Genomic DNA, 24,340 nt, shown 5'->3' on the forward strand with positions numbered 1-24,340 from the left:
TGAAAAAGCTGATGGCTAGAGCAAGCTCAGGTCTTCTAGCTGATCTGCCCTTTACTTGTGCCCTATGCTTTGGGACTTCTTTTGGCTGGTGTATGTTGCTCCAGCATGGTGCCTGGTGCCGTACAAAGGAGGGAGCCCGCCGATAACCACACTTCTGTCTTTAGGTGCTGATGCAGCTCTTGCTCTTGCCCTATGGTTGGCAGTGAGGGTTTTTTTGTGTGCTGTTGCCTTTAGGTTGTTCTGGGGCTTTGGGCACCCTGCAGAGGGGAGCTGGATGAGAAGCTGGAGGTCAGAGCTGATGCAGCCAATATGGCTTGGTCCAGTCTAATGAGTAATATGGTACAAAGTAACAAAGGAGTAATCGGTCTTTATTGATTTTGTTGATCTTTTGTCTGTTTCCGTGTGCCCTTTAAACTACACTTTGTGGTTTAGCACCTGGGATACTTCCCTACTTTGTAGAACATCATAATAAAGAGAAAATAATTTCTATGTTTTCCAAGTAAATTAGAGGTTTCCTTGAACCTGCTAAATTCTTTATATTCTGATGAACCTAGGTTTTACCATTTTCTGAGAATCTTATAAAAAGAAAGTATTTAATTGCTGAGTTTACATAAATGAAATTACAGATCTTGACAAAGAGTTTGTAATTGCTCCCTTTATTTTGCCCTTAAGAAAAAAAAGTCATGTAGCAATGGCAAAACGGCTGCATTCTTCAGCCTTCTTTTTCAAATAGGTTTCATTTCTGTATAATAACAAGAATTTAAGTTTCCAGGGCTGAATGTAAACATTGTTTTCTTTATAATGAGATAACTTTTGAGACTACCTTCATATGTTAATACACAGAATACAAATGACAAGTGTTTTCTTAAGGAATTATTTCATACATTCGGGTACTCAGCAGTGTGAGCTTTCAAGGTGTACAAGATTTGCATCCAAGATATGTTTTCTCAGGACTTTTGGTATGTAGTTGAAACCTGGAGAGGTATCTCATGTTTTCCTAAACTATGTCCTTAAAGCTGAAGACTTTCAAGACTTCCTTTTCTTCTGTGGGATTTATTTTGTAGAAACAGTTTGTAAGATAGACCAAATTATAGCAATTCTTTCCATAAGATAATTTTTTTTACTTCTAGCTATTCTGGCCAATATTTTTTCTTGCGCTTTGTTTTTGTATCATACTCTTCTCATATAATGAGATCTCAAGTAAATTATAATTTCTTTATGATCTCTGATGTGAACAAGAAAACAATTGAGACAAAAACTAGATAAAACTGTAATGAGAAACTCATTATTAAAAGTGCATGGGCTCAAATACTGGCCCATATTGCCAAAGTGGAAAATCCCTATTTAGTGATGCACATAGTATCTTTGCCAAGATAAGCACTGATTTAATCCTGTAATCTTTGTGTTTGAAGCTGCTCTGAAATGGCAGTGACCTCTCATCTTCAGTTGTGAAATTTGGTTTTAAAGCAGTCTGAGGCTGCTAAGGAAATAAATATTGAGGAAAAAATACTGAAGGTACTGAACTTTCTACTGGGGTAGCAGAAACAGAGCATATGAGTGTTTCTGGTTAATGGTTTACAGCTGTTATGGAGAACACTGACAATAAACCCTGTGTAACATCTTGGGAGGTTCTGCTTGAGAGCTCCTGCAGATGCCTCAGAGGAACTAGAAGTTTCCAGCCAGCTTGACATAAACTGCTTTTTGGCATCTGAAAGCTGCGTGTTTGGACTCATGCAAGACGTGGACTAATGGTGCTTTCTAAACATCCACCTGCCTTCCTGAATTTAATCCTCATGCTGTAAAAGACAAAACTTCATATGTAGATTTTAGTACACTGCTGCAAACAGATAATTTTGCCCTGTGTTTTAGCTCTAAATTGAGTTAAACCACTCAATTTATCATCAATCTGCTCTGTTTTTTCTGTTTATTTGAACTGTATACCTTATTTTTCCAAAAGTGTGGAGTTGGAGTTTTTTTGGTCTTTGTTTGTTTGCTTGTGTTTTAATAAGATAGTAATGAACTGGAATAACTGCCCAGTATCTGACCTGGAAAGCTTAGATGAGAAATAAAAAGTGAAGAAATTAAGTCCTTGGAGAAAAGTTCTAATCCTTTTGTGCCACCAAGTGAAATGCATGCAGACATGTACACACACACACACAAAGGCAAAATAATTATTTTAACTGAACACTAATACAAGTTGAGCAATACAAAAAGTTGTAAGTTCAGCTTGTTTTTTTTATAAATATTCTGATAAGTGGTAGGTTTTGTGATTACTTTCATGGTGATAAAAACTTTGTAATTTGAAGTAAAGGCAAAAATTTTTCCAGGGGTGTGAAAAATTATCATCACTTTTTGGATGAGAAAAGAGTTGCATATTTGTGGTTATACAGGAAGGCTTCAATGGTGTTGCCTTGCAATGGTGTGGTGTACTTTTCCAGAGCTGTGTTCCCATGATACCTGTCCACCCTGTGACCAATATAAAAATCTGCTTTTCTGAGTTAAAGGTCAGAGCTGTACAGACATCTTAGTCTCAAAACATTTCTTGTCACAGGACTAAACTATCGATGTGTTTTTCAGTAAAGACTTCTAGCACTCTCACTGTTGCACACGTAAAACAGAATAGAGCACATAAAAATGAAAGCTGCTTACTGAAAACAGTTGAGTCCTCTCCTACAAGCCTGTCAGGGCAAAGCAAATTGATACATGGGAGAGTATGAAGACTTTATTTGAGACAGTTCTTCCTCTGTAAGGAGGAGTTGGAGACCTTGCTGGCCCTTAAATCATGGAGAAGTGATTTCAATGATCAGGATGCTCAGAAGGGTCATAGTTGGGTGGAATGTTTTGATCTTGATACTTTTTGAGTTGAGTATATATCTCTGTCTTTTCCATATTTGATTTAAAAGAAAAGACGAAAAAAGAGTGGGGAGAAAGGAAGAGCCATTCCTTAAGCAGTTTCACTGTGAAACAAAACACCTTTTTTTTTTCTCATATTTGAAAGATTTTTTTTTTTTTGCTTTTAACACCTATTAAAAAGAATAATAGAAATCAAAACAAGTGATTCAGATAAGCTAGAAATTAAGTTTGTCTACTTGTTGTATTTACATTTCATATATCTGCAAACAGGCTTGTGTTTTTTCTGCTTTCTGGCAAACTGAAGACACTCTCTGTTGAACTTAGCAACAAAAACAGGAGTGTGGAAAGGCCGACAGTAAAATTACTTGGAAGATGTAGACAGGATAATTTCTGTGGAGTATTGAAAAGGAGAAATGAGAACTTGAAATGATGTTAAGAGCACAGTATACATAGTTGAAGTATATATCTGTGTTTGTCAAGGGAGTACCTCAAGAAAATGATGTAATAATAAGAAAATATAGGCAATGATTCTGTCCTCAGCTGCTGTAGTTTCATAATGGTGTCGTTTACTTGGGTCTGAGTTACTAGTCTGACTAATTTCATGTGGATTCCCCCACTCCAGCTCCCCCGGGTCAGGATTTGCTCTTGAGTCAGATCTGGTTCCTTGTTTATGTGGGTTCCTGTGCTAGCAGCAGATACTCTGACTGTTCTGAATCAGAGATTTGCCTTTTATTTAAAATGCTATGAAAGAGGCAGATGCTCAGCTGGTGTAAAACCGGAACATCTATTTCAGTGCAGTGTGGATGATGGATGTTCTGAAAATGGGTCCCAAGGTCAGTAACTATCGACAGAAAAGGTAAGGTACCCATTCAAAGTAAATATTAAAGATAAGTTAGCATTGCAGGCACAGTAATATTTAACACGAAGTGTGGACTTCTTTTTTTTTTTTTTTTAGTAGAGCATAAACCTTACCTATGCATCCAGACCTACTGTATGTTCAGGTATGTAATTGTTATTGAAACTGGTATTCAGTGAAAGGTTTTCATAGCAACAAGACAATGTATGTTGAAAAATTTATGACTTGTGTTGTGTGGTCAATTTGTTTGACTATTTCATAGCTTAAGTTGTTGCGTGTGAAAAGAAAGGGTTTAGAATTCATATAGCATATACCAGAAGAAGTGAGTGTGAGTCATTTGTTTGCTATGGGGATAACAGTATCTACTAAACTATCAGGAGAGTCAGGATTAGTAATATCATTTCAATGTAATATTGCTCCCAGTCTAAGCAAGAATAAATGTTCTGCTGTTAAAAAAAGTAGAAATTCTTGAAGTGCTTATAAGCTTTATTGCTTCTTACAAGCATAAGTAAAGGGATAACTTTTGTTATTCTTCCATGCTACTTTAGATATACCAAAACTGTATATCACAGCTGTAATTTGTAAATTTCAAAGTAATATTGAATTAATGGTGAAACAGTACAATTGTAAATCAGTGTTATGCTTTGTGGTGCATTATAAAACTAGTTATACACCCTTTATTTAACACATCCTAAATAATAATTTTGTGGTTTTTAGGATGATTTGGATTTATCGGACTTTTAATTTCATTTTCTTACTTGCTTCTGTTTACAGTGGTAAGTGAATCTATAATTTCTGAGATTGACACACAGAGTAACACAACTCTTATAGGTGGGGAGATGATAACTACAGTCTGGTCCTGAGAGAGCTGTTTTGATTCTGCTAGGTTGAGCTTAGTTAACTCGCATGGGTAACTCGCATAACCCTATTATCTGACATGGAACTTTCTAATGGGGCTTTACTGATACTGTCCTGCCACCCCCATTGCAGTAATGTGTGCTGGCTGCTGTAGGCTCAGTCTGGCAGTGCTGGGTGAGCTATCACTGTCTGCCTCTTCCTGGCTGCAAAGGAGCCTCAGACCTTTCCCCAGATGCTGCCCTCAGGTAGGAGGCAGGACTGATGAGCAGCCTCACTGTGAGACACCAGCTGAGCTTCAGAACCAACATCCTTTTTTATTTTTTTAAATAAGCAAACCCCACCAACTTCAGTCATACTCACATGTTGCCTTTGTGTGAAATTACTCATGTAAAAATTATCTGTGTAACACCTATGTACCATTGTGCTTGAAAGACTATTGCAATAACAGTGAATAACTCCAAAACCAGTTGTTTTGTTGTAAATGGTTTTTAGAGTTCTCTTGGTACTCTGGAAGATTGATAATTGTACATTTTTTTCAGTCTGTGTTAATGATTTACTTTGTTCAGTTAGCAAAAGTTAAACTACAAAAATTGCATTATATTTCTCTGAAATTCCTTTTGCTGATAAGTTATAACTAAGGCCAAACACAAATTAAATTCAGTAATGTATTACCTGTTTTCTCAGACAACAATTAGGTAACAGCTTTTTAGCAAAATCTGTTTGATAAATGTAGTATTATTTAAGAAAATATTTTTCCTGGCTTTAAATCTCGGCAAAACTAAAATCTTGGAAAATTTCTGAGGGCTAGAAAACATTTTTATTAAATTAATGTGTTCAGAACTGGCATAGTTCTACATGGTGCACAGTTTTACAGCATAAATAAAATTTTTGTGTGTTAATTTACACTAGAAGAAGATAAATAGGATTCAAAATATCTGATACAGCAAACAGAATGCACTTAGAGTATTCTTAGAGTAGAAAATGCTTTTCTGTTAATGACAAAGTTGGGCAAAGAAACTCTACTGAGAACAATAATTACCAATTTTTAGAGAAATATCTTGGAAGTATACATACCAGAAAAATATGGATATTTATAAAGTACAAATTTTTATTAATAAGAAATTCAGCTTTGAAAAATATTAGGATATCTAGAACATTGTCTAATAATTCCTTGCTTTTTCCTTTTCTTTTTTTTTTTAAGTATATATTTTACTTATGTCCAGGAAACATAGAATTGCCTATGTATAGTTTATAATCACATTAACAAATAAAATCCACTTGTAATATTTTAAAACGATAAAGTCCAATATGATAGTTCTATTTATTTTCATTTTAAATAGTGTTTGATACATTATGATTGCTCTGTAGTAACTGATTAAACCAGTAGATAAAATGTTTTCAGTTAGGTTTTCCTCCCAGTCTGTAAAATTACATTATTTTCTCTTTATCTTTTAGCTGAGAAAAAGCACTTTTGTAGATACAGGAATAAAAATTGGCGTACTTGCTGGTTTGCTACTTCTTTTGGAGGGCAAATTCAAGAAGAGAGTGGTCTCCTATGCAAAGACAGCTCTGTTGTGTGTTTTAACATGGAGACCTTACAAGTGCCTTCATTTTGAAAGATGGGAGCAGGTTGCTGCTTAGGTACCTTTGTTGCATGGCTCTGGAGTGTGAGTGGTTGTCATTACAGAGTTCAGTAGGTCGTTCAGAGTTCAATATTCCTTCAGATGCATGGTCGTAGTTGAGCTCATTTTTATTCTGGACCATTCTGAGATGCTACTCCTGAAACAGTATTTTCTTCATTGTAAAGCAAGTTGGGGGGTTCAAGGTGAAGTGTGAGGGAGCAGAAGGTTTATGAAATGCTCTGAGTCATTGAGGCTGTGTACAGTGGCACTGCCTGGGACTCTGGCCTCAGAGCATCACTGGACAAAATAGGACTGTCTTTACATAAAAGTTCCTAAATCTTTTTGGTCTCTGCGCTTCCTCCTCCTTGTTTTCCTCGTAGTGGTGGTCTCTGTCAGAAGAGGCTTCTGCTACTCCTGAGATCTGCCATGAGATGGTACTTTCCCTATCTGCCATGCAGATACGGCCTATCCTGCTGCTTGGGTTTCTGCCTTGGCTCAAGCTGCCCTGCTCCAGCATTGGGTATGAGGCAGGGAATGGGGGGAGACACCCCAGGGAATTTTATTTCTGCTGGAGAGCAAAGACAAGACTCTCAGAGGAACTGTGCTACTTACCCCCCTTACCCACTTTTCCTGCCAAAAGGTCCATGACAAAGAGGAGCAGTGGCTTCATCCTCTACTGCTGAACTGCATGCTCCCATCTTTAATAATTGACATGTTTTGTTATTCTGCATCAGAATGTGTGACTCAGATCTATGAAAATACATACTTCCAAGGTGGAGACCTCACTACGTTTTTTACACCGAGTGCCAATTACTGCCAAATAGTGTGTACTTACCATCCTACCTGTCTGTTCTTCACCTATTTGCCAGCAACATGGACTAAAGATCCTGCAAAAAGGTAGGATGTTCATGTACATGTCTATTTTGCTGGCCTCCCGTGATAATTTAGAGACTTGGTAACATTTTGACAGAACACAGGCACGCAGGGAAAGGTACAGGGTTGCCGTGGAACACTGTGTCATGTATCTCTAAAACTGAGATCTTAGATAATTGCTTGAATTCAGAAGGTTAAATTTGACAATACTCAATTTTTCACACTCACATACCAACCCTTTCAAGGAAGCAGAAGTGACTCTGCACTCCCTCCTTTGTGCCACAGGTTTATTGTTCAGAGACAGTGTGAGTAATTTCACATCTGCAGTGGTCCCCTCTACTGTTCCCCACCCTCTCTATTTAGCATATTTTTCTCACAATTAAGAACTTTAGCCTGAGAGATTGAGGTTGTCCTTCCTCTCTATGCTCAGTGCACTTCTGTCCTCCAAACCCTGGGCTCTGCTTCTTGCTTTATTGAGACCTCTTGGAGCTCCCACATACACAAAGTATTGTTGTCTGCCACCAGTGCCAAGAAAGCATATGTGTCTCTATCCTATTTTTCTTCCAATTATACATGTCAATGTTTTAATATTGGGGGATGTTGGAGAGCCTGGATTTCACTTGAGAAACAATTATGAAAGTCTGTGTTGTACAGTAAAAGCCATTAATTGCTGCATTTTAAAACACAGGTTTTCCTGCTATTTAAAAGACAGTGATACAGAAATGCTGCCGAAAGTGGATATGGAAGGAGCTATCTCTGGACATTCCTTAAAACAGTGTAACATCCAAATTAGTGGTAAGATATGGTTACTCACATGCATGTACTTTATGCTGTGTATTGGGTGGCAGCTGTTAAAAAATTAGCATTTTGTAAATAGTAGTAGAATCAGGGAAGCAGCCAAGCAGTGATTTGTATGGTCTTTGCCAGATTGCTTTCAAACACAAGTGACAAAAACTCCACTGGTTTTAGCCTTCAGGCCCAACTATCCACCACTGAGGCTCCCCAGATGACGTGACTGTTTCATTTGCTAGAGGCAGATGGGAATGCAGGCTTTAGCTGCTGACTCCAGTTCTAAAGATTATTTTACTACTACAATTCCACTCCTGAAAGCTGCTCATATGGCATGTGTGGCCCTGTTTTATAACTCTGATGTGCAGATGCCCAGCAAAGCAGAAGTGCATTGCCACAATGTGATGTTCGTACCTTCACGATTCTGTGTAGTAATTTATTAGCAGCTGCATCTTTTAGTGTATGTGTGCTGTACATGAAGTATTGGTTTCAGCATGCCGTGTCTTTGAGTTATCACCAAGCATATTTAAAGCCTATTAAATTTCTTGGTTTAGGTAGGCTTTAAACTTGCACTGTCATCAAAAGGAGCTTTAAGCATAGCATGGTACTTTAAAAAAAGAGAATAAGGAAGAATATTCACTTCCTGTCTATGAGGACAAATAGTGTCTTATGGATGTCAGGCTAGTTCTTTAGTTTTGTTGGTATAGCACCTCAATGTGGCAGGACTAAATGGGTTTTTATGTGAGTTCTCCATTGCAGCTATTATAAAATAAGTTGTGCTTGCTTTAGTTTGCCACTTGCCTTTCAGAGCAGTCAGGTCTTTTAAAAGCTCTTTCCTACCAATATCTTGACGTGCTTATATTTCTGAGTAGCTTTGACCCAGAAGAAGAGATTTCAGTGGAATGTTATTCTTTATGCTATTTAGACTAATTAATATCACTGTAGTTACTCTAGAATCAGACTAATGTCACTAAAGTGAAAATCTTTCCATATATATTTAAAAATGGTTCCAATCTTTGGCTGATTCATGTTCTTTGAAGAGAACTCAATGACCTGCATTTCAAACTCCACAGTCCCAATTCTCCCTCTGTGAAGTGTAAATTAAATATTCTGGCTCAAATGGGAGATGTTTGTTGCTTATAAGGACAGAATTTGCCGTTTAAACTGCTCTGTGAATTTGGAACTGGGAAAGTATGTTTTAGTATTAATCTCGAGTTCTTGCTTTGCTGAATATCAATTTGCTCTCAGTCAGCCACATTGGTTAGAGCCCCTCTCTCATGTAGGCAGAGGCACTGTCAAAGTCTGACAGTTTGCCATGTGATATACTACACTAAGCCCATGTTTCTAATTTAGTACTAGAAGTATGTATGAAGTGTGATGTAACTGAAGTGAGTGTGGGATGTAGAATGTGGATTATGAGGGCTGTGTTATACAAACTATCTTTTGGGCAATTTGAGGTACGGGATGGGGTAAAGAATAGAAGTACATTTTCAGAACTTGGTCTCTCTTTCTTCACAGCTTGCAGCCCAGATGTCCATGTAGGACTGGATATGGAAGGGAAGATTTATGATATTGCTACGGCTGACAGCTATCAAGAGTGTCAAAAACGATGTACCAATGACAAGCATTGCCATTTTTTTACATATGCCTCTGAAACATTTCACAATGCAAGCTTTTGGTAAATACAGGTTGATCCATTTCCTTGGACAGCACTGTGCTGTAGAGTAAATCTCAGAGCAGTCTATGGTGCAAGAATTACTCAAGGATATTAATTTTATTCCTCCTTGCAATGTTTATTCACGCTTACAGGTAGGAAAATATCTTTAGTCAGTTAGCTTTCATTTGTTCATTGGTGAGAAAGACAAACTTGATTATTATTGCACTGAAAAAATTTAAAATCGTCTGGAGATACTGAAATGCAAATTATATTGATATGTGTGCAACATTATTGCTCTGTTAAATCTTGTTCTGCTTATTGTTCTGAAAATAGCATCATCAGAGCAGCCAGAGAAATTATTTAGTTTTTATGAAGCCTATTTTTGAGCTCTTGATCTTTTCAAATTTGCAAGTTAAATGTTGTTTAGCTAGCTCTGTTCATCATTTGAAGCCTTTTCTGGGGGTTGGACCATGCACCATGATAGGAATTATAGATCCAGGAGGATGGTTTAGTCCAAGGAAGAAGGCCTGTTTTCTTACCACTTTCTTTATTCTTTATCATCCAGTAAAAAATGCTTCTTGAAACATACCAGTGTTGGAACTCCAACCAACATAAAGGTGCTTGATGAGGTTGTGTCTGGATTCTCTTTAAAGCCATGCCAGCTTTCTGAATTAGGTAACTATTTAAAATCTCTGATTCAGTTTAGTTTTAAGGGTTATGGATGATGAAATGCGGTCTATCACTGACATGTATAAATGTTTCATTATGTAGAATAATTCTGATATAGTCTTATTCTTACAAATGTAGTTTGTAAGGCACAAAGGAGGTTCATCTCTTTTTAATTTTTCCATGTTATCATTTATCTTACCGACACAGTAGCCTGCTTTAAAGATCTAAAGATTTCTTTCATACAGTTAGCTTGATGAAATTGTATGTTATTTTTGTATCATGGATATCAAAGTCAAAAATCAGAAAGGAATATAAAGCTTTCTAAATTCTGTTTCTATACTCTGTATACACTTGAAAATTTTAAATGAAAACCTGCAGCTTTCTAATACAGCTGGCTAATATGAAGGGATATATTATGCATTTTGTGGGTGATTTGTATGAAAACACAAAGTCTGTGCTTTTTCCTGCAATCATTACAAAGGCAAAAGTCTCAAGAGTCTAAAATGAAACAGTGTGAATTATACCTTCTGTAGCTCACAGATAATCTAGTTTTCCCATATAAATCGCATTTTGTAGAGACTATATCAATATATTTTTTTTCTATATCAATAGATTTTCTTCAGACTCCGCTAATCCTACTGTAGGAATAATCTTTGTAAGCTATTGAAAAAATCAATTTTGTTCAGATCTTAACAATTAAGACCGTTCATGAAAAATTAACTGTAAAGAATAAAAGAAGGAAGAAAAAGTTTTGTAAAGAGAAGAAAACAATGTAGCTATTCCCTCCCTAGGTGTATGGGATAGAATAGAGGCAATATTTTTTATTTTTGCCAAACTCTTGCTTTAACATATACTAGAAAGACATTAATTCATGATTAGAAATAAAAGCACAGTACTCAGGAGGGTCCTACTCACAAACTTTGAGAAGAATCGGGGGACTGAAGCATATCTGCAAACAATAGAATTTTAAGTAAAAAAAGTAAATCAAAAGCTATGTGAGACTTCATCAAAGACATTTATGGTTTACAACAGTGATTACATGGTTGTAATGATCCATCACAAATAATCTGAATTTCTGAAAGCATGCATATTGTGTCTGGCTGAGATGGAGTTCGTTTTCCCACAGCAGCCCTCACAGTGCTGTGCTTTGCACTGGTAGCTAGAAAGGTGTTGATAACACACCAGTGTTTTGGCTACTGCTGGGCAAGGCTGGCACAGCATCATCACTGTCTCTCCAGCATTCTCCACCTCCCCATCAAGGGGCTGGGCGTGGGCAAGATCCTGGGAGAGGACACAACCAGGCCAGCTGACCCAAATTAACCAAATGGATATTTCATACCATATGATGTCAGCTGAGATAAAAAAGCTAAGAAAAGAAGGAGAAAGGGAGGGACATTTGTTATTTACAATGTTTGCCTTTCTGAGCAACCGCTACATGTGCTGAAGCCTTGCTTCCTGGGAAGTGGCTGAACATCCCTTGCTGGTAGGAAGAAGAGAATAAAATTACTGGGTTTTTTCTCTTGCTTGTGCACGCACAAACTTTTCCTTCTGCTTTAGTAAACCACCTTACCTAAACCTGCGAGTCATTTTCCATCTTATTTTCTCTCCCCTGTCCAGCTGTGAAGGGGGAGTGATAGAGCAAGTTGGTGGGCATCCAGCCAAGGTCAACCCACCACAGTTCTTTTTGGCACCCAGTGTGGCTTTTCCCTATTATACTGTCTTTATCTCAAATCACGAGTTTTCTAGCTTTTACCCTTCCGATTCTCCCCCCAGTCTTACTGGTGCAGGAGTGAGGGAGTGGCTGTGTGGGGCTTGATTGCTCTCTGGGGTTAAACTACAACAGCACGTGAAAGTCAATCTTGTTCCTACATGTCTTTCCTTACTCTCTGTGTCTTGTGAGTGAAGCAAGAGCAGAGAGAGAGAAGAAATAAATTATGTGGTCATAGAAGCCTAGATAGTGCTGTTGGATCAAGAGGTCATCTAAGGAGGTCAACTGTCCTAATCCAAGACAGATCAGCTGTACCTGTCCAGATGGAGATTTGTCAAATGTAGTCATAAAAACTCAGTACCATCTTCTGCCTTGTTGTTTTGTAAATATCTGAAATGAGTTTATTTGAATATTTGTTCTAGTATTTTTCTGACTTTATTTAGTTTATTCCTTCCTATGTGGCTATTCATTTCATGCCTTTGCCTTTCCGACTTTGTCCTTACGCACACATACTATTATAGCAGTATTTCTGTATTTCTGCCCTTTGCAAGGTGCCTTCCTTGAGGTCATTTCATATTGAACAAATGATCACTGAACGTGATCCATTAGATCATGAGTTAGCTTCCCAAACTTTCAGATACACAGTTGTGCTTTAAATATAATTTTCTTTAGAAACTGTCCATTTCTTGAGCGCTATTTCCACTTAACAAGGGATCTTATCCACTGATTGTCAGAGTTAATTGACTTATTTTCTAGATTGCTGTTTTTATTTTCTTACTGTTCTTATTGTGCAATTACTGCCCAGTATTGTTGTCCCTTCATGCTTATGTTTTTTGAAAACCTCATGAAATTAATAGGAGTCACATTAAGCTCTACCTCTCCCTTTTTTTTTCTATTTTCTGGTAAGATGTTCCAGTATGTATATCTATAACAAACCAGGTAGTGTTGACTTGGTAGCTGTACTTTCTCAACAGCTGAAGTTTTCTGCTGCCACCAAGTCCTGTCTTTTGGATCATTTCACTATTTTTACCATCTTTACAGCTTAATAGGTTCAAGAAACGTCCTCTGTGCTGGTGCTTCCTTTTTTTCTCTTTTTATTCTTGCATTAGTATTCTAACTAGGACTGGAAATATGTCTCTGGAGAAGGCAACTCATTAATTTCTTTCTAAACATGCTAGTACTTCCTGTAACTTCTATATCCATAGTCTGGTTGTGTGAATTATCCTGCCAAGCCTCTGTTGTGCTATTTTGGTCATGTCAGAGGGCAGAATATACAGAAGTCTTACTTATTCTGCCTGCTTTTCAAACAGTAAAAGCTAAAGTATTAAGAGGATCATTCTATTATTTTTCCTCAGTTTTCCCATGATCCTGTTAGATATACCCGTTTAAAATTAATTTAAAGCTTTCCCTATTAGATTAGCAAATCTGTACTGTATCACATAATTTCTCTTTTCCTCTGTATGAACATTATCCCTCCTCAGTAGTGCTCTCCGTGAGTTTACATATTCAAAAATGTTCTTGAGAAACAGTTTTTGGTTAAAATGTTGTGTTATCTTTCCATCTTATCAATCACGGAAGGGCAATGGGAATAAATAATTTGTAAATCTCAGTATTCTGATGACATAACAAAGTCTTTGGATTTTTTACATTTTGTTCTTGTTTTATACAGATTGTCAAATGGACATTTTTGATGATCAAGAGTTTTCAGGAATTAATATTACAAGTTTTTTCACTCCTGATATTTCTGTCTGCCAAACTATTTGCACGTATTTTCCAAAGTGCTTGTTCTTTACATTCTTTACCAGGAAATGGGAAATAGAATCCCAAAGGTGAATATGACAATCAAATGTAATTATCTATGTAGATTTTTTAAAATTTATTTTTTAAAATGAAAGTCTCTTTTTTAAACACTAATTTCTGAAATTTGAGGAATTTTATGTTAAAAGGCTATTTGCAGTAAAACACAGCTTTTTATGTTTTTTTTCATAAGTTTATAATTTCCTGTGCACATTTCATCTCTTTTCCAATACGATAAGGGCTTTTGTATTGTGGTTGCATATCTGGTCTTAATCTCAAAAGGTTGTAAAAAATACAATGAGCCTCCAGACTGCTTTAATGACTTAAAGCTGAATTCTATGACATTGTCAAAAGAGTCATATGGTTTCCAGGCAGGATAAACTTATTTACCTGAAAAGATTTTTCAGTGAAATTTAGAAATATTTCTATTTGTCTTCCTTTTTTTCATACACAAACCAGAAGAATAAAGTTTCAAAGGAATTCCGGGTGAGAAGCAAAGCTAAGATGACATGCATCATCTAAACTCACCTCTTCTACATATTTATAAATACTGTATAACCTTTAGTAGCACAGTTATATGCCATTTCACAGTACTATGAAACCTGCCTCAATTAAGTGTGAACTAGTGAACTTAGTGAATGCATTTTCATGTGAAATACTTTTACAGATTGAGACTTGAGAGAAAAAAACACATTTAAGAAAGAAACTTCTCTTACCAGTACCTAAACAATTATTTTTAGGATGTGATAACAGATTTAGTTATTGTAAAAAATATTTCATTTTAGAAATCTTTGCCTTCTGAAGACATCAACAAGTGGGATACCAGAGGCACTTATATCACAAGAAAATGCTGTATCAGGCTTTGGTCTCCTAAATTGCAGAAGATCTTTTCCTGGTAAACAATAAATTACAATAAAAATACTAATTTTGAATTAAATTAATTAATTCTGATGCTTGGACTGCACTCATTCTTACAGCCTGCAATTCTCGCACTTACACGCATATGGATTTTTTGGGAGATGAACTTAATGTCACTTATACTAAAGGACACAGAGCTTGTCAGCAGGTTTGCACAGACGTGATCCGCTGCCAATTTTTTACATACTTTCCACTCCAAGATTCATGCAATGAGGAAAGGTGAGATATATTTTTTAAAATGTTCAAAGATTGCTGACATAGTCATTTTGCAGATGTGGTGAGAGGGTAATGGAAGTGTTCTGTGTTAAAAAAAGTACAAACTAAGTCTTTGCATTAATTCATTGACAGAAAGTGTGAGTGTCACCTAAGAATGTCCTCAAATGGATCTCCAGTGAAAATAGTGCATGGGCCAGGAAGGATCTCTGGATACTCACTAAGATTATGTAAAAAAAAAGCCAGTACTGGTAAGTAAAACTTCTTTCATGCAAGAAAGCCAGTACTTCACTGATTTCAGTATAGGGGGCCAAACAATTTTTTTTTTTGAAGTGGTTGCACTGAATTGGTTGCACTGTCCCAATGGGTCACCTTGTGAAGTTGGAGTGTTCTGAAAAAGTGAAGTCAGCCAGGTCTGCACATTGTAAACACCAGCAGTAGCACTGTGAATTTGGTTTAAATAGGCTTTATGATCGTAAATCATAAAGGGATTAGAATATATCATGTATCACCTTCTTCTCAATAGATGATCCTTATTCAGTGATCAGTAGTAGTCTCATCGTCATTTTTCTTTGGTGAGTGCAAGTTGTCCCTAAGCTCAGTTTTGAATTATTTCTGTAGTGTGTATGCAGCATTCTGCAAGAACTATTAGGATCGTTGGAGGGACAGACTCTTCCCCTGGGGAATGGCCATGGCAGGTCAGCTTGCATGTGAAGTTGTCTCGTCAGAGACATCTGTGCGGGGGCTCTATCATCAGCAACCAGTGGATTCTCACAGCTGCTCACTGTGTCACCAGGTGAGACCTAAATGTAAATGTACAGATAAACCCAAAAATTTAGTCACACGTGAGATAAATTGAGATCTACCTTTCAGGATAATAACAGTGATAATTAGAATAAAACAAATGGTTTTAATGTAACCAAAAGGTGAACTTTTCAGGTAGACTGTTCATCTTCTTAAAGTAGCTGGAACTCCATACATTGTCCCTTTGTAACACAGTATTGTACTGCTGATGCTAAATTATTTTAATGAATCTAGAAGATAAAATTGTAAAGCAGACAACAGATATTTACAGAATCTTAGACACTCTAATGAGATATGAACTTTTTCTTATTGTAATACCATATAATCTATCAAGAAAAGTCTGTAGCTGAGTTATTGCATTTCATAAATTTCAAATAAGTTATCTCAGAGATTTTTCTGTACCACTAATCTGATAGTTTCAGCAGCAGAGTTCTCAGCAGTGTAACCTTTTTGACCAGGACACACCGAAAATCTCTGAGTCCAGTTAGGCTGCTGCTGGTACCTGAGCATTACATGAAGCATCAAGAACACAATTGTCTTGGTTTATTTTAACAGTTTTTTATCTCCCAAATTTTATAAACCAGTGAATTAATACCCTATTTTTAATGGAGATTTTCAGATTTAAAGCAGTCAGTACTAAGACTTTGATTATTTGCATAAACTGATGCATATAGTCTCTATTGTTAATAAAATTACCATCAGATATGGGTTGTGAAATTGTTTACATTGTGAAGGGCTGATTTAATTGTCATGTAGTTGATCCATTTCCTTTGTTAGATTGTCAGCACCTGTAAAATAGGTTATCCTGCCATTTACAAAATGAAATGGAAGTCTGCAATGCAGTCTGATGGGAGAAAAAGTACAGGTAATGGATAAAAGGCTTCAAAGAAGAGAATGTTGACCCAGCATCATGATCCAAAATCGAGCATTTTTACTGATGCAGTGTAGTATGCTTCTCATTATTTTTTTTCTCATGGAATAGTATTACCATTATTTTGCCTCCAGTGGCAAACTTTTATAAAGTGGGTAAACTTTCTAAAAAACCCTATATAAAAATATCCTTTACCTACTATCCAGTGTAGAAGTTACCATTATTATAAAAGGCAAAGGGAGAATATATACTTGCAAAATAGCAATAAAAATAGACTTTTTTAATTGGAATTTTTAAAGCCCAACTAATATTTATGAATTCATATATAAAATCTTCAAAAATGTTGGAGTTTATTTAAGACACTTTTTGCATCTTCTTCATTGCATGTACCAAAACTTCTAGGTTGCCTTAATGGTAGGTAGAATGTCACAATGAGATATCCCTTAAACTTACTGAAAATAAAGTTAGAATAATAAAGGTTAGCTGAAACCTTTCATATATGTCTATGGTATTACACTTTCTAATCTATATTTACATGGCTAGTGTAATTTTCCCAACTAATAAGTGTCAGAATAGACTACTTGAATTTACATTACCAACCCTATTTTCCTTACTAGAAAACTTGTGTTGGAATGAATTGAAAGAATCACATTAACTACTTCAGGGCTTGCGTTAGACTTTTTAGCCACAGGCTGACTGTTTGTCTTTTTCCCTCAGTCTTGCGAATCCCAACAGTTGGCGTGTTTATGCTGGTATTTTAAAACAATCAGAAATAAATGAGGATACACCTTTCTTCAAAGTGGAAGAGATTATTGTTCACCCTCAGTATAAATACGCACAGGCTGGATATGACATTGCTTTAATGAAACTTGCTAAGCCTATGAATTTTACTGGTATGTAGTGTATTGCAGAGGAAGTCTGAAAATGTGCAGGATGACACAGGGCTGGCATTGCTATGGCAGTGCATGACACCTGGGCTGGCTTCCTTTAATATGCAGTTAGAGGGGTTTGAGGAGGATCTCATTTTGTTGACTTTGAAAAGAAAATGGGTGGCTTTTATTTATGTGATGGGAATGATATATAGTATAAGGGACAAAGCATAACCTGGAGTCTATCATCAGGGGTCATATTTGACCCTATTTGCCTTATTGTTGTAGTTGTCTCTGCTGGTCATACTAATACTTTTAATTGTATTTTAGATCTTCAACTACCTATTTGCCTGCCATCAAAAGAAGACACTAACATATTTTATACTGACTGTTGGGTAATTGGATGGGGTTACAGAAAGGAAAAAGGTACTGAAAAATATTTTTAAACAGTGAGTTCTTGTATTTGTAAAATTCATGTGTTTGAAAAAACCCAACCCCCCTTTTTAAAAAAAATAAAATTCTGCTCTATTCTTAGGTACCATTGTTGCTTCTAGCCAACACTGTAATATAATTCTTAATTAGAAACCAGCACTGTAATATAATTCTTAATTAGAATCTATTTCTATTAAGACATCATAAAACATAAATTAAAGACATAAGAAATTATCATTAAATAACTCCATGCTCTGACACAAGAATTAATTTTATAAATTTTTCAATTCATTAATTTGAACTATGTGAGAATTCAACTTTAAATATATCCTGTCCAGCTCTCAAATATTTTTCCTTATATTCTAGCTTAATCTACTGGTAAAATCCAGTATGTATCTGGAATGCACACCCCTTTTCATGGTCCTAGCTGCAAAAAGACAGCAAACTTATCATTGAACTGTTTTGAATTACAGCCTGCACATAGTCCATGCTTTTTTTTGATATTATATTCATATGACTTTGGAAATCGGAGATTGAAGTATGTTGCTTTTACTATTCTCAAGATTAATTATAAACAATGCCAATTACTTGAGTTTTGATAGTGATGAGATTTGAGCTTCTCTGATTTTATATGGAGGTAAGCCAAAAAGCTCCTTATTATCAAAGTATGGTTTTACATCTATCTACTTATTTATATTTTTATGTGTCATCTTTATATGTTTAGGTGGATAAATACCTATTTAAAGAGTATCTTTTCCTTTATACAGCTGTTTGAAGGTTAGAGTTCAATGTGAAATCTAGCAGATATTGTATAGACAAATTTCTTCTGTTAATTTCTAAGAAAAGGCTGCTCTCAAATAGTCTTATTTATTCTATGTGCAAGTTTCTCCATCCTGTACTAGGACATAGAGGAGCATAGATTTGGCAACTGGGAGATTCCAAAGTTATTGCAACACTTTACTAGGAAATAACAGTTACTAAAAGCATACTAATGGCAATGCTGCAAGGGCCAATGTCCTGAGAGCCATACACATATGAGGATTCCTTGCAAATCACAAAGAATTTTTGAAGCTTGTCCAGTCATAAGAAAGAAAATGGCATTATAAAAACATTCAAATTAGAAGACAATTCACATTGCTTGTAACACAAAGAAAGGAAAATTGGTGTCATCTATCAACACTCTAGAAGCAGTGACCTCCCACTTTGTAATATCAGTTTATGGGGAAGTTTAATTTTAACTTTTCTCTGCTCATATTGCCTTTTACATAGGTCGAGTACAAGATATTCTTCAGAAGGCTCCCATTCCCCTCATGTCAACAGAGGAATGCCAGGCAAGGTACCGGAAGCGCAGAATAGGTGACAAAGTCATCTGTGCTGGCTATGATGAAGGTGGAAGGGATGCTTGTAAGGTAATGAAAAACAATAGTGCGTAGCTATATATTCTAACCATTTTTTCAAATATATAATTGAATACTGTAATTATTTTTAATTGCTATTTGAAAAGCATGGTTATTGGTAGAGCTGTTGATTAACTTGTCACTTTTCCTTGTCAGAAGCACTGAAAATCAAGGTATGTGGAAAATATTTCTTATGTCACATTGAAACCTTTAGGGATAGATTCTAGGAAACTCTGAGTGTGGATATATAGATAGCTCAACCATTTATGGAATAAAACAGTATTCCTTCAGACTATCAGAAATGCAAAGAGAGCAAGTATAGCATCTCAAAGCATTTCTCCAATAAAAGCAGATTTCCTATGTAGTGTTTTATTTCTAGACATGAAATACAGTACTTGAAAGCTTATTTTAAAGCATCCACCTGTACAAAACAGAAGGGAGGGTACTAGCAATGCTATTAAAATGCATGGCCAATAGAAGGCTAAAAACAACTTGTGCAAACTGCTCTGTTCGTTATTAGAATTGGAAATGTCACAACAGTGTGAGTTCAGTGAGCTAAATTCTCTCCTCAAGTGTAAACTCATGCACTTCCATCAGTTTAAATATTCTGAGCTAATTTATGCAAGAAGAAAGTATTCTGATTATTAAGATTAAATTCTCTACCAAATAGTTTTCACTGTAAACATTTAACAGTTAATATTTTTGTGTTAAAATGTTACTATTACTATAATTGATATTGAGTAATTAGGAATAAAAATTTCCCCTGTGCCAATTATGCTTTCTTTATCTGATACAGTGTACCAGAAGATGGAGATGCTGTTTTATAAAAATAACACACTTACTATTGTCTTAACAACTTACAACAGCTACACTGAAGAACCTTATGTTCAGAAAGATGGGTTAGGAATAGGAAAAGAAAACAGAGAAGTGTTTTATCCTGATGGTGAGAGTCACTCAAACGAGATAAATTATGTAGAGAACTGAGATTTGCATATTAAAAAAAAAAGCCATAAGAGAAAACATTGCCAAATTTACTGTTTTTCTTACTTGCACACATAGTCTTCATTGGGTTTTAAATCACTGCATGCAGATAAGTAAGGGGAAAAAAACCTAGTAGTTTTGAACTTTCATGGTAAGTAGAAATTATTTGTAATGACTAGAAAGTATTTAGAAATCAATTTACAAAAAAATCAGAAAACCTGCTACATACATTAAGTGAAAGGGATTGAAATCTAGGCAGTTATGCTGGTGTTAACGCTGAATAATGCTGATTTTATTCGAGGCTTTCTTTGAGATAGAAATACTGATGAGGGCTCTTCCTTGCATGCTCTTTCTTTTTCTCCTGTGACACAGGGAGATTCGGGAGGGCCACTGTCATGCAGGCATGAGGAGGTGTGGTATCTGGTGGGCATCACCAGCTGGGGCGAAGGGTGTGCTCGCCCCTGGCAGCCGGGAGTCTACACCAAAGTTGCTGAATATTCAGACTGGATTCTAGGAAAAACTACATAGCATGAGCATTACTGACTCGCTCAAAGTGATGTTGTAGAATAACAACCCTAAGAGCAACATGATGAAACATATCAGTGTTTTTTAAATGGTGTTTCTTGTTAGCCCAGAGTGTAAAAGGCTTGATTTAAAAAGCAGAAAAGCAGGATTGAATGATTTTTCCTATTACTAAATAAAAAGCAGTAATAAAAATAAACTCTGTGGTCACTTATTTGACAGAAAAAAAATATGGCTGAACCATGGATTTCTTCTGAGCTTGCTAGCTTAAAAGAGGAGTGTATGAGGTTGTAGGACATATATGGACCTGGGAGCTGGGAACTACTAACTTAAGAGGTTTGAACAGGCAATGGAGGCATTTCCCTCCATTGTCTGAATGTGGCTAAAATGGGCAAACAATTTACAAACTTACTAAGGGGCTGAGAGAAGCAAAGCTGAGACAGAGAGATGCCTATACAATTTGCATAAACCTTGTTTCCTTAGGGAATTAGCCAAAAAAGTAGCAGTACTAACCAAGAAAACAAAACCAGAGGTCTTGGCAAGCTCTTCAGTAATGGTTTTGTAAATAAGGTAATAGTGCTGTGTGTGAGTCAGCACAGTCAGGCAGAGGGAACAATCATAGATCCATGGCTGAAATGCAATGGATTACCTTTATTCTATTACCTTGTTAACCAGAGGATCCCCAAAGCAGTACCTGGGCAGACGTACCTGGGTGACCACGGATGCCATTAAGCCAGTTCATGCTACAAGATCCCCATCCTGCTGTTCCCAGTGGTCTACCAGGGTTCATGTGTGCGTGATTTGCCATCGTACTGTGATCTTCACTGTACTTTGATCTTCTCTGGACCAAGGCAAGGAACTTAGGCATGTCCCTTAGGGTCCCTCCAAGTCTACCAAACACCTGTGTTATCTATACACAGATGTTCTCAAGGCCCTCAGAAAGTAAACAGGAGTAGACATATATGTTTTTCTACATTACTACTTTCCAGAATTTTTGCATTCCCAGCTGAAAGGTCTCTTGGTTGTACTTACAATCCTACTCAACAGTCTTCTGCTTTTAACCCATTCCTCCCAATGCTCTGTCTTTCACTTACCTTACTTTAGTTTCTGTGGAAAATTTTGTGATAAGAATGATAATGTGGGTCTCTTTCTTTTGAGGCAGAATATCCAGAAAATCAGTAAAAGAATCCCCCCCCCTTTAGAGACATCATTAGCACAATATATTTTTATTTTCCAAATCCCTAGCTCTCCGTGATTAAACAAATGACTTTATCATTTTATCATATCTCCTTTTTTTTTTCTTTTATCATTTCTTGTTACTCCATGTCAGGTAGCAGATATGTTTCATGGCTAAAATTAACACTAGTGTGAGAGACAGCAGTGAAATCTATTACTTTCTCATAGTAAGAGGCAGCATTTCACACTGCATCAGAAAGGAGAGTGGAGAACATAGCACTGTATTTGCAAACTTTATGAGCTTGTTTCCTAATAATCTACATTACCTTAATTGCTGAAAATATGTTCCAGACACCACACTGGGAGGTAAACAGCAGGAGTGTCTTTGCAAGTAAATGAGGTCATGAAAATTAGAAATTAAACATAATATTTATGGGAGAAAACAATTAAGCTGCTGAAAATTACTTTTATGTTTATTTTTTATGCTTTATTTGTAAATAATACTGAGGAAAATAATGTAATTGCACAACTACAATCTTATACTCTGTGCTTGAGCATCCGAAGAGGCCCTAAAGTCAGAGTGCTTCTCAGGGTGTGCAGTGCTGAGCTGACTGCAGTCAACAAACCTGAAATCCCAAAGCTGTGTTCAAAGGCTGAGGAGTTGATTTAGTTTGTTTATTTTTAAAGAATTAGAATTCAAAGAAGGGATAAAACCAGTCCAGATTTAAAAGGAGGGGAGAGGGAATGATGCTGCTGCAGGCACATCTGAGAAAAGAAAGGTGCTGCCTTCCCTCTGACCCACAGTGGACTCCTGGTGACAGAGGCTTGTGTTGCTGGGGTTGCACAGTTCTCAAGGTCTCATGCTTTGTGTGTCCCTGTGCAGGATTGTAGATGTTCGGAGTGCCAACAGGCAAAGTCTGGTATGTGTTGGGGGAATTGGATCAAGGATGAGAGGGGAGGCATATCACTGTGCTGGGGTTTTTGCCAACATTGCAGAAACAGAGCAGGAGATAAAGGTGGGGGCTGATGTCCTTTTCATGCTGTGTTTAATCCACGGATGGTTTAAAATATCAGCAAACCTCAGACACGCTGTCAAAAACCTAGAGACTTTAGTAACAGACTGAGAAAGAGTAGGAAAAAACAGAAAACAGGGGAAAAAAAAAGAAAGATTCCTGGCATTCAAGTATAGTTCTGTCCTCAAGGGGAAGGAGTGAAGACAGCTGGAAAAGAGTTGCTGAAGGAAAAAAGGAATTGCTTCAGTAGGAAAACAGAGACTGAAACTCTCTAAAGAAGAATCATCAGAAGACTGTCTGAAATACTTGTCTGCCATACTCAAGCTGTGTATTTGCTAAAGAGCATATGCAATGTCAATCTGATAACCCTTAATACTTTCTCATAATAATGCTATTATCAGCTTCTTTTTCAAATGCACAAAAAAAGCATGTGCTTTTCTTTTTTATTTTTGTTTGTCTGTTTGTTTGTTTTCCACAACAACTTTCCGTGTTGTAAATATTGAAGTAAAAAAGAGGAATGGCAGCTCAGCAGTGCTCTGTAGACCTCGAGAGCTCTATGTTTTGTTTCTGAGAAGTATGCCAGGTGATGGCAACATGCCAAAGGAAGCTTAACTGTTCTTGTGGAAAGGATAAGGGATCTCAGTGACTGCATACATGCTTGATGAGCAGCTGTTGATCTGATAAAATATCTTATTACTATATATTTTCACCGAGAGCAGATATTCTTCAATGACATTTTGCATTAGTTGTCTGTCCATCTGTAACAAATTCCTGATAGCTAAAAGTGAGTACTAGAATAGAGACAGAGAATGCAGGAGTTCCTAGTGGCTATATGAAGTCGTTTTGACTTTACTGAAGATAAACTACATGGGGGAATGTCTGACCTTTCTGTGAATTTATATACCTGCATAATTTGTCATTCATTGAGACCTTTAGACTCACAGATAGAAATGCATTGGTATTATTAAGTATTATGTTGCTTGGGCTTTCTGGTAGCCATAACTGGTAACTTGCACTAAATGAGAGGCTGTTTATGACCTTTATTTATTCTCCCTTCTCCTCTACGTCCCTGGGGAAAAATAATTTTTAAAAAGCCAACAAGCACAAAACCTATCTCAATCTCATTATAGAAATGCCTGGGCTTATACTTTACATCTGCTTCTGTTTATATTGGGGCAGAACATAAACATCAGTGCTTTAGTTGTTATTTTGATTTTCTGGTGGTGCTGAAAGTCAATAAAGCTCATAATCTTACTTACAATTGATAGGCAGAAATCTTGTAAGGGGCAAGTGCTACTATTGATGTAGTGAATGGCAGCAGTAGAGTGCCCTGATTTTTTATGCAAATAAGATCCCTGATCCCAGAAATTTGCAGTCTCGTTCAGGCACAAATGAAACAGTTTATATGTGCTGTGACAGTCTGGAGAGCAATTAGTTTGTCATAAAGGAAGGCATACTGTGT

General features: G+C 36.5%; 1 protein-coding gene across 15 annotated transcripts; it reads left to right on the forward strand.

The window, feature by feature from the left end:
* The first annotated feature begins 770 nt into the window (after window positions 1-770).
* On the forward strand, window positions 771-20,888 carry LOC135413253 (coagulation factor XI-like). 15 transcript variants are annotated; one of them, XM_064652682.1, is made up of 15 exons: window positions 771-3,854; window positions 4,427-4,485; window positions 6,924-7,086; window positions 7,751-7,857; window positions 9,370-9,529; window positions 10,074-10,183; window positions 13,555-13,714; window positions 14,468-14,577; window positions 14,660-14,819; window positions 14,949-15,064; window positions 15,435-15,609; window positions 17,206-17,381; window positions 17,688-17,783; window positions 19,059-19,198; window positions 20,540-20,888. In XM_064652682.1, exons 1-15 carry the CDS (start codon window positions 3,847-3,849, stop codon window positions 20,693-20,695), a joined length of 1,896 nt encoding a protein of 631 aa, XP_064508752.1. In that variant the 5' UTR covers window positions 771-3,846; the 3' UTR covers window positions 20,696-20,888. The 15 variants fall into 15 exon arrangements, 11 of the variants coding, with proteins under 11 accessions (XP_064508752.1, XP_064508754.1, XP_064508755.1 ...); XM_064652684.1 differs by having other exon boundaries at window positions 7,059-7,086; XM_064652685.1 differs by lacking the exon at window positions 6,924-7,086.
* Window positions 20,889-24,340: the final 3,452 nt, after the last annotated feature.

Source organism: Pseudopipra pipra, chromosome 4, assembly GCF_036250125.1.
Source record: "Pseudopipra pipra isolate bDixPip1 chromosome 4, bDixPip1.hap1, whole genome shotgun sequence".
Taxonomy (NCBI): Eukaryota; Metazoa; Chordata; class Aves; order Passeriformes; family Pipridae; genus Pseudopipra; species Pseudopipra pipra.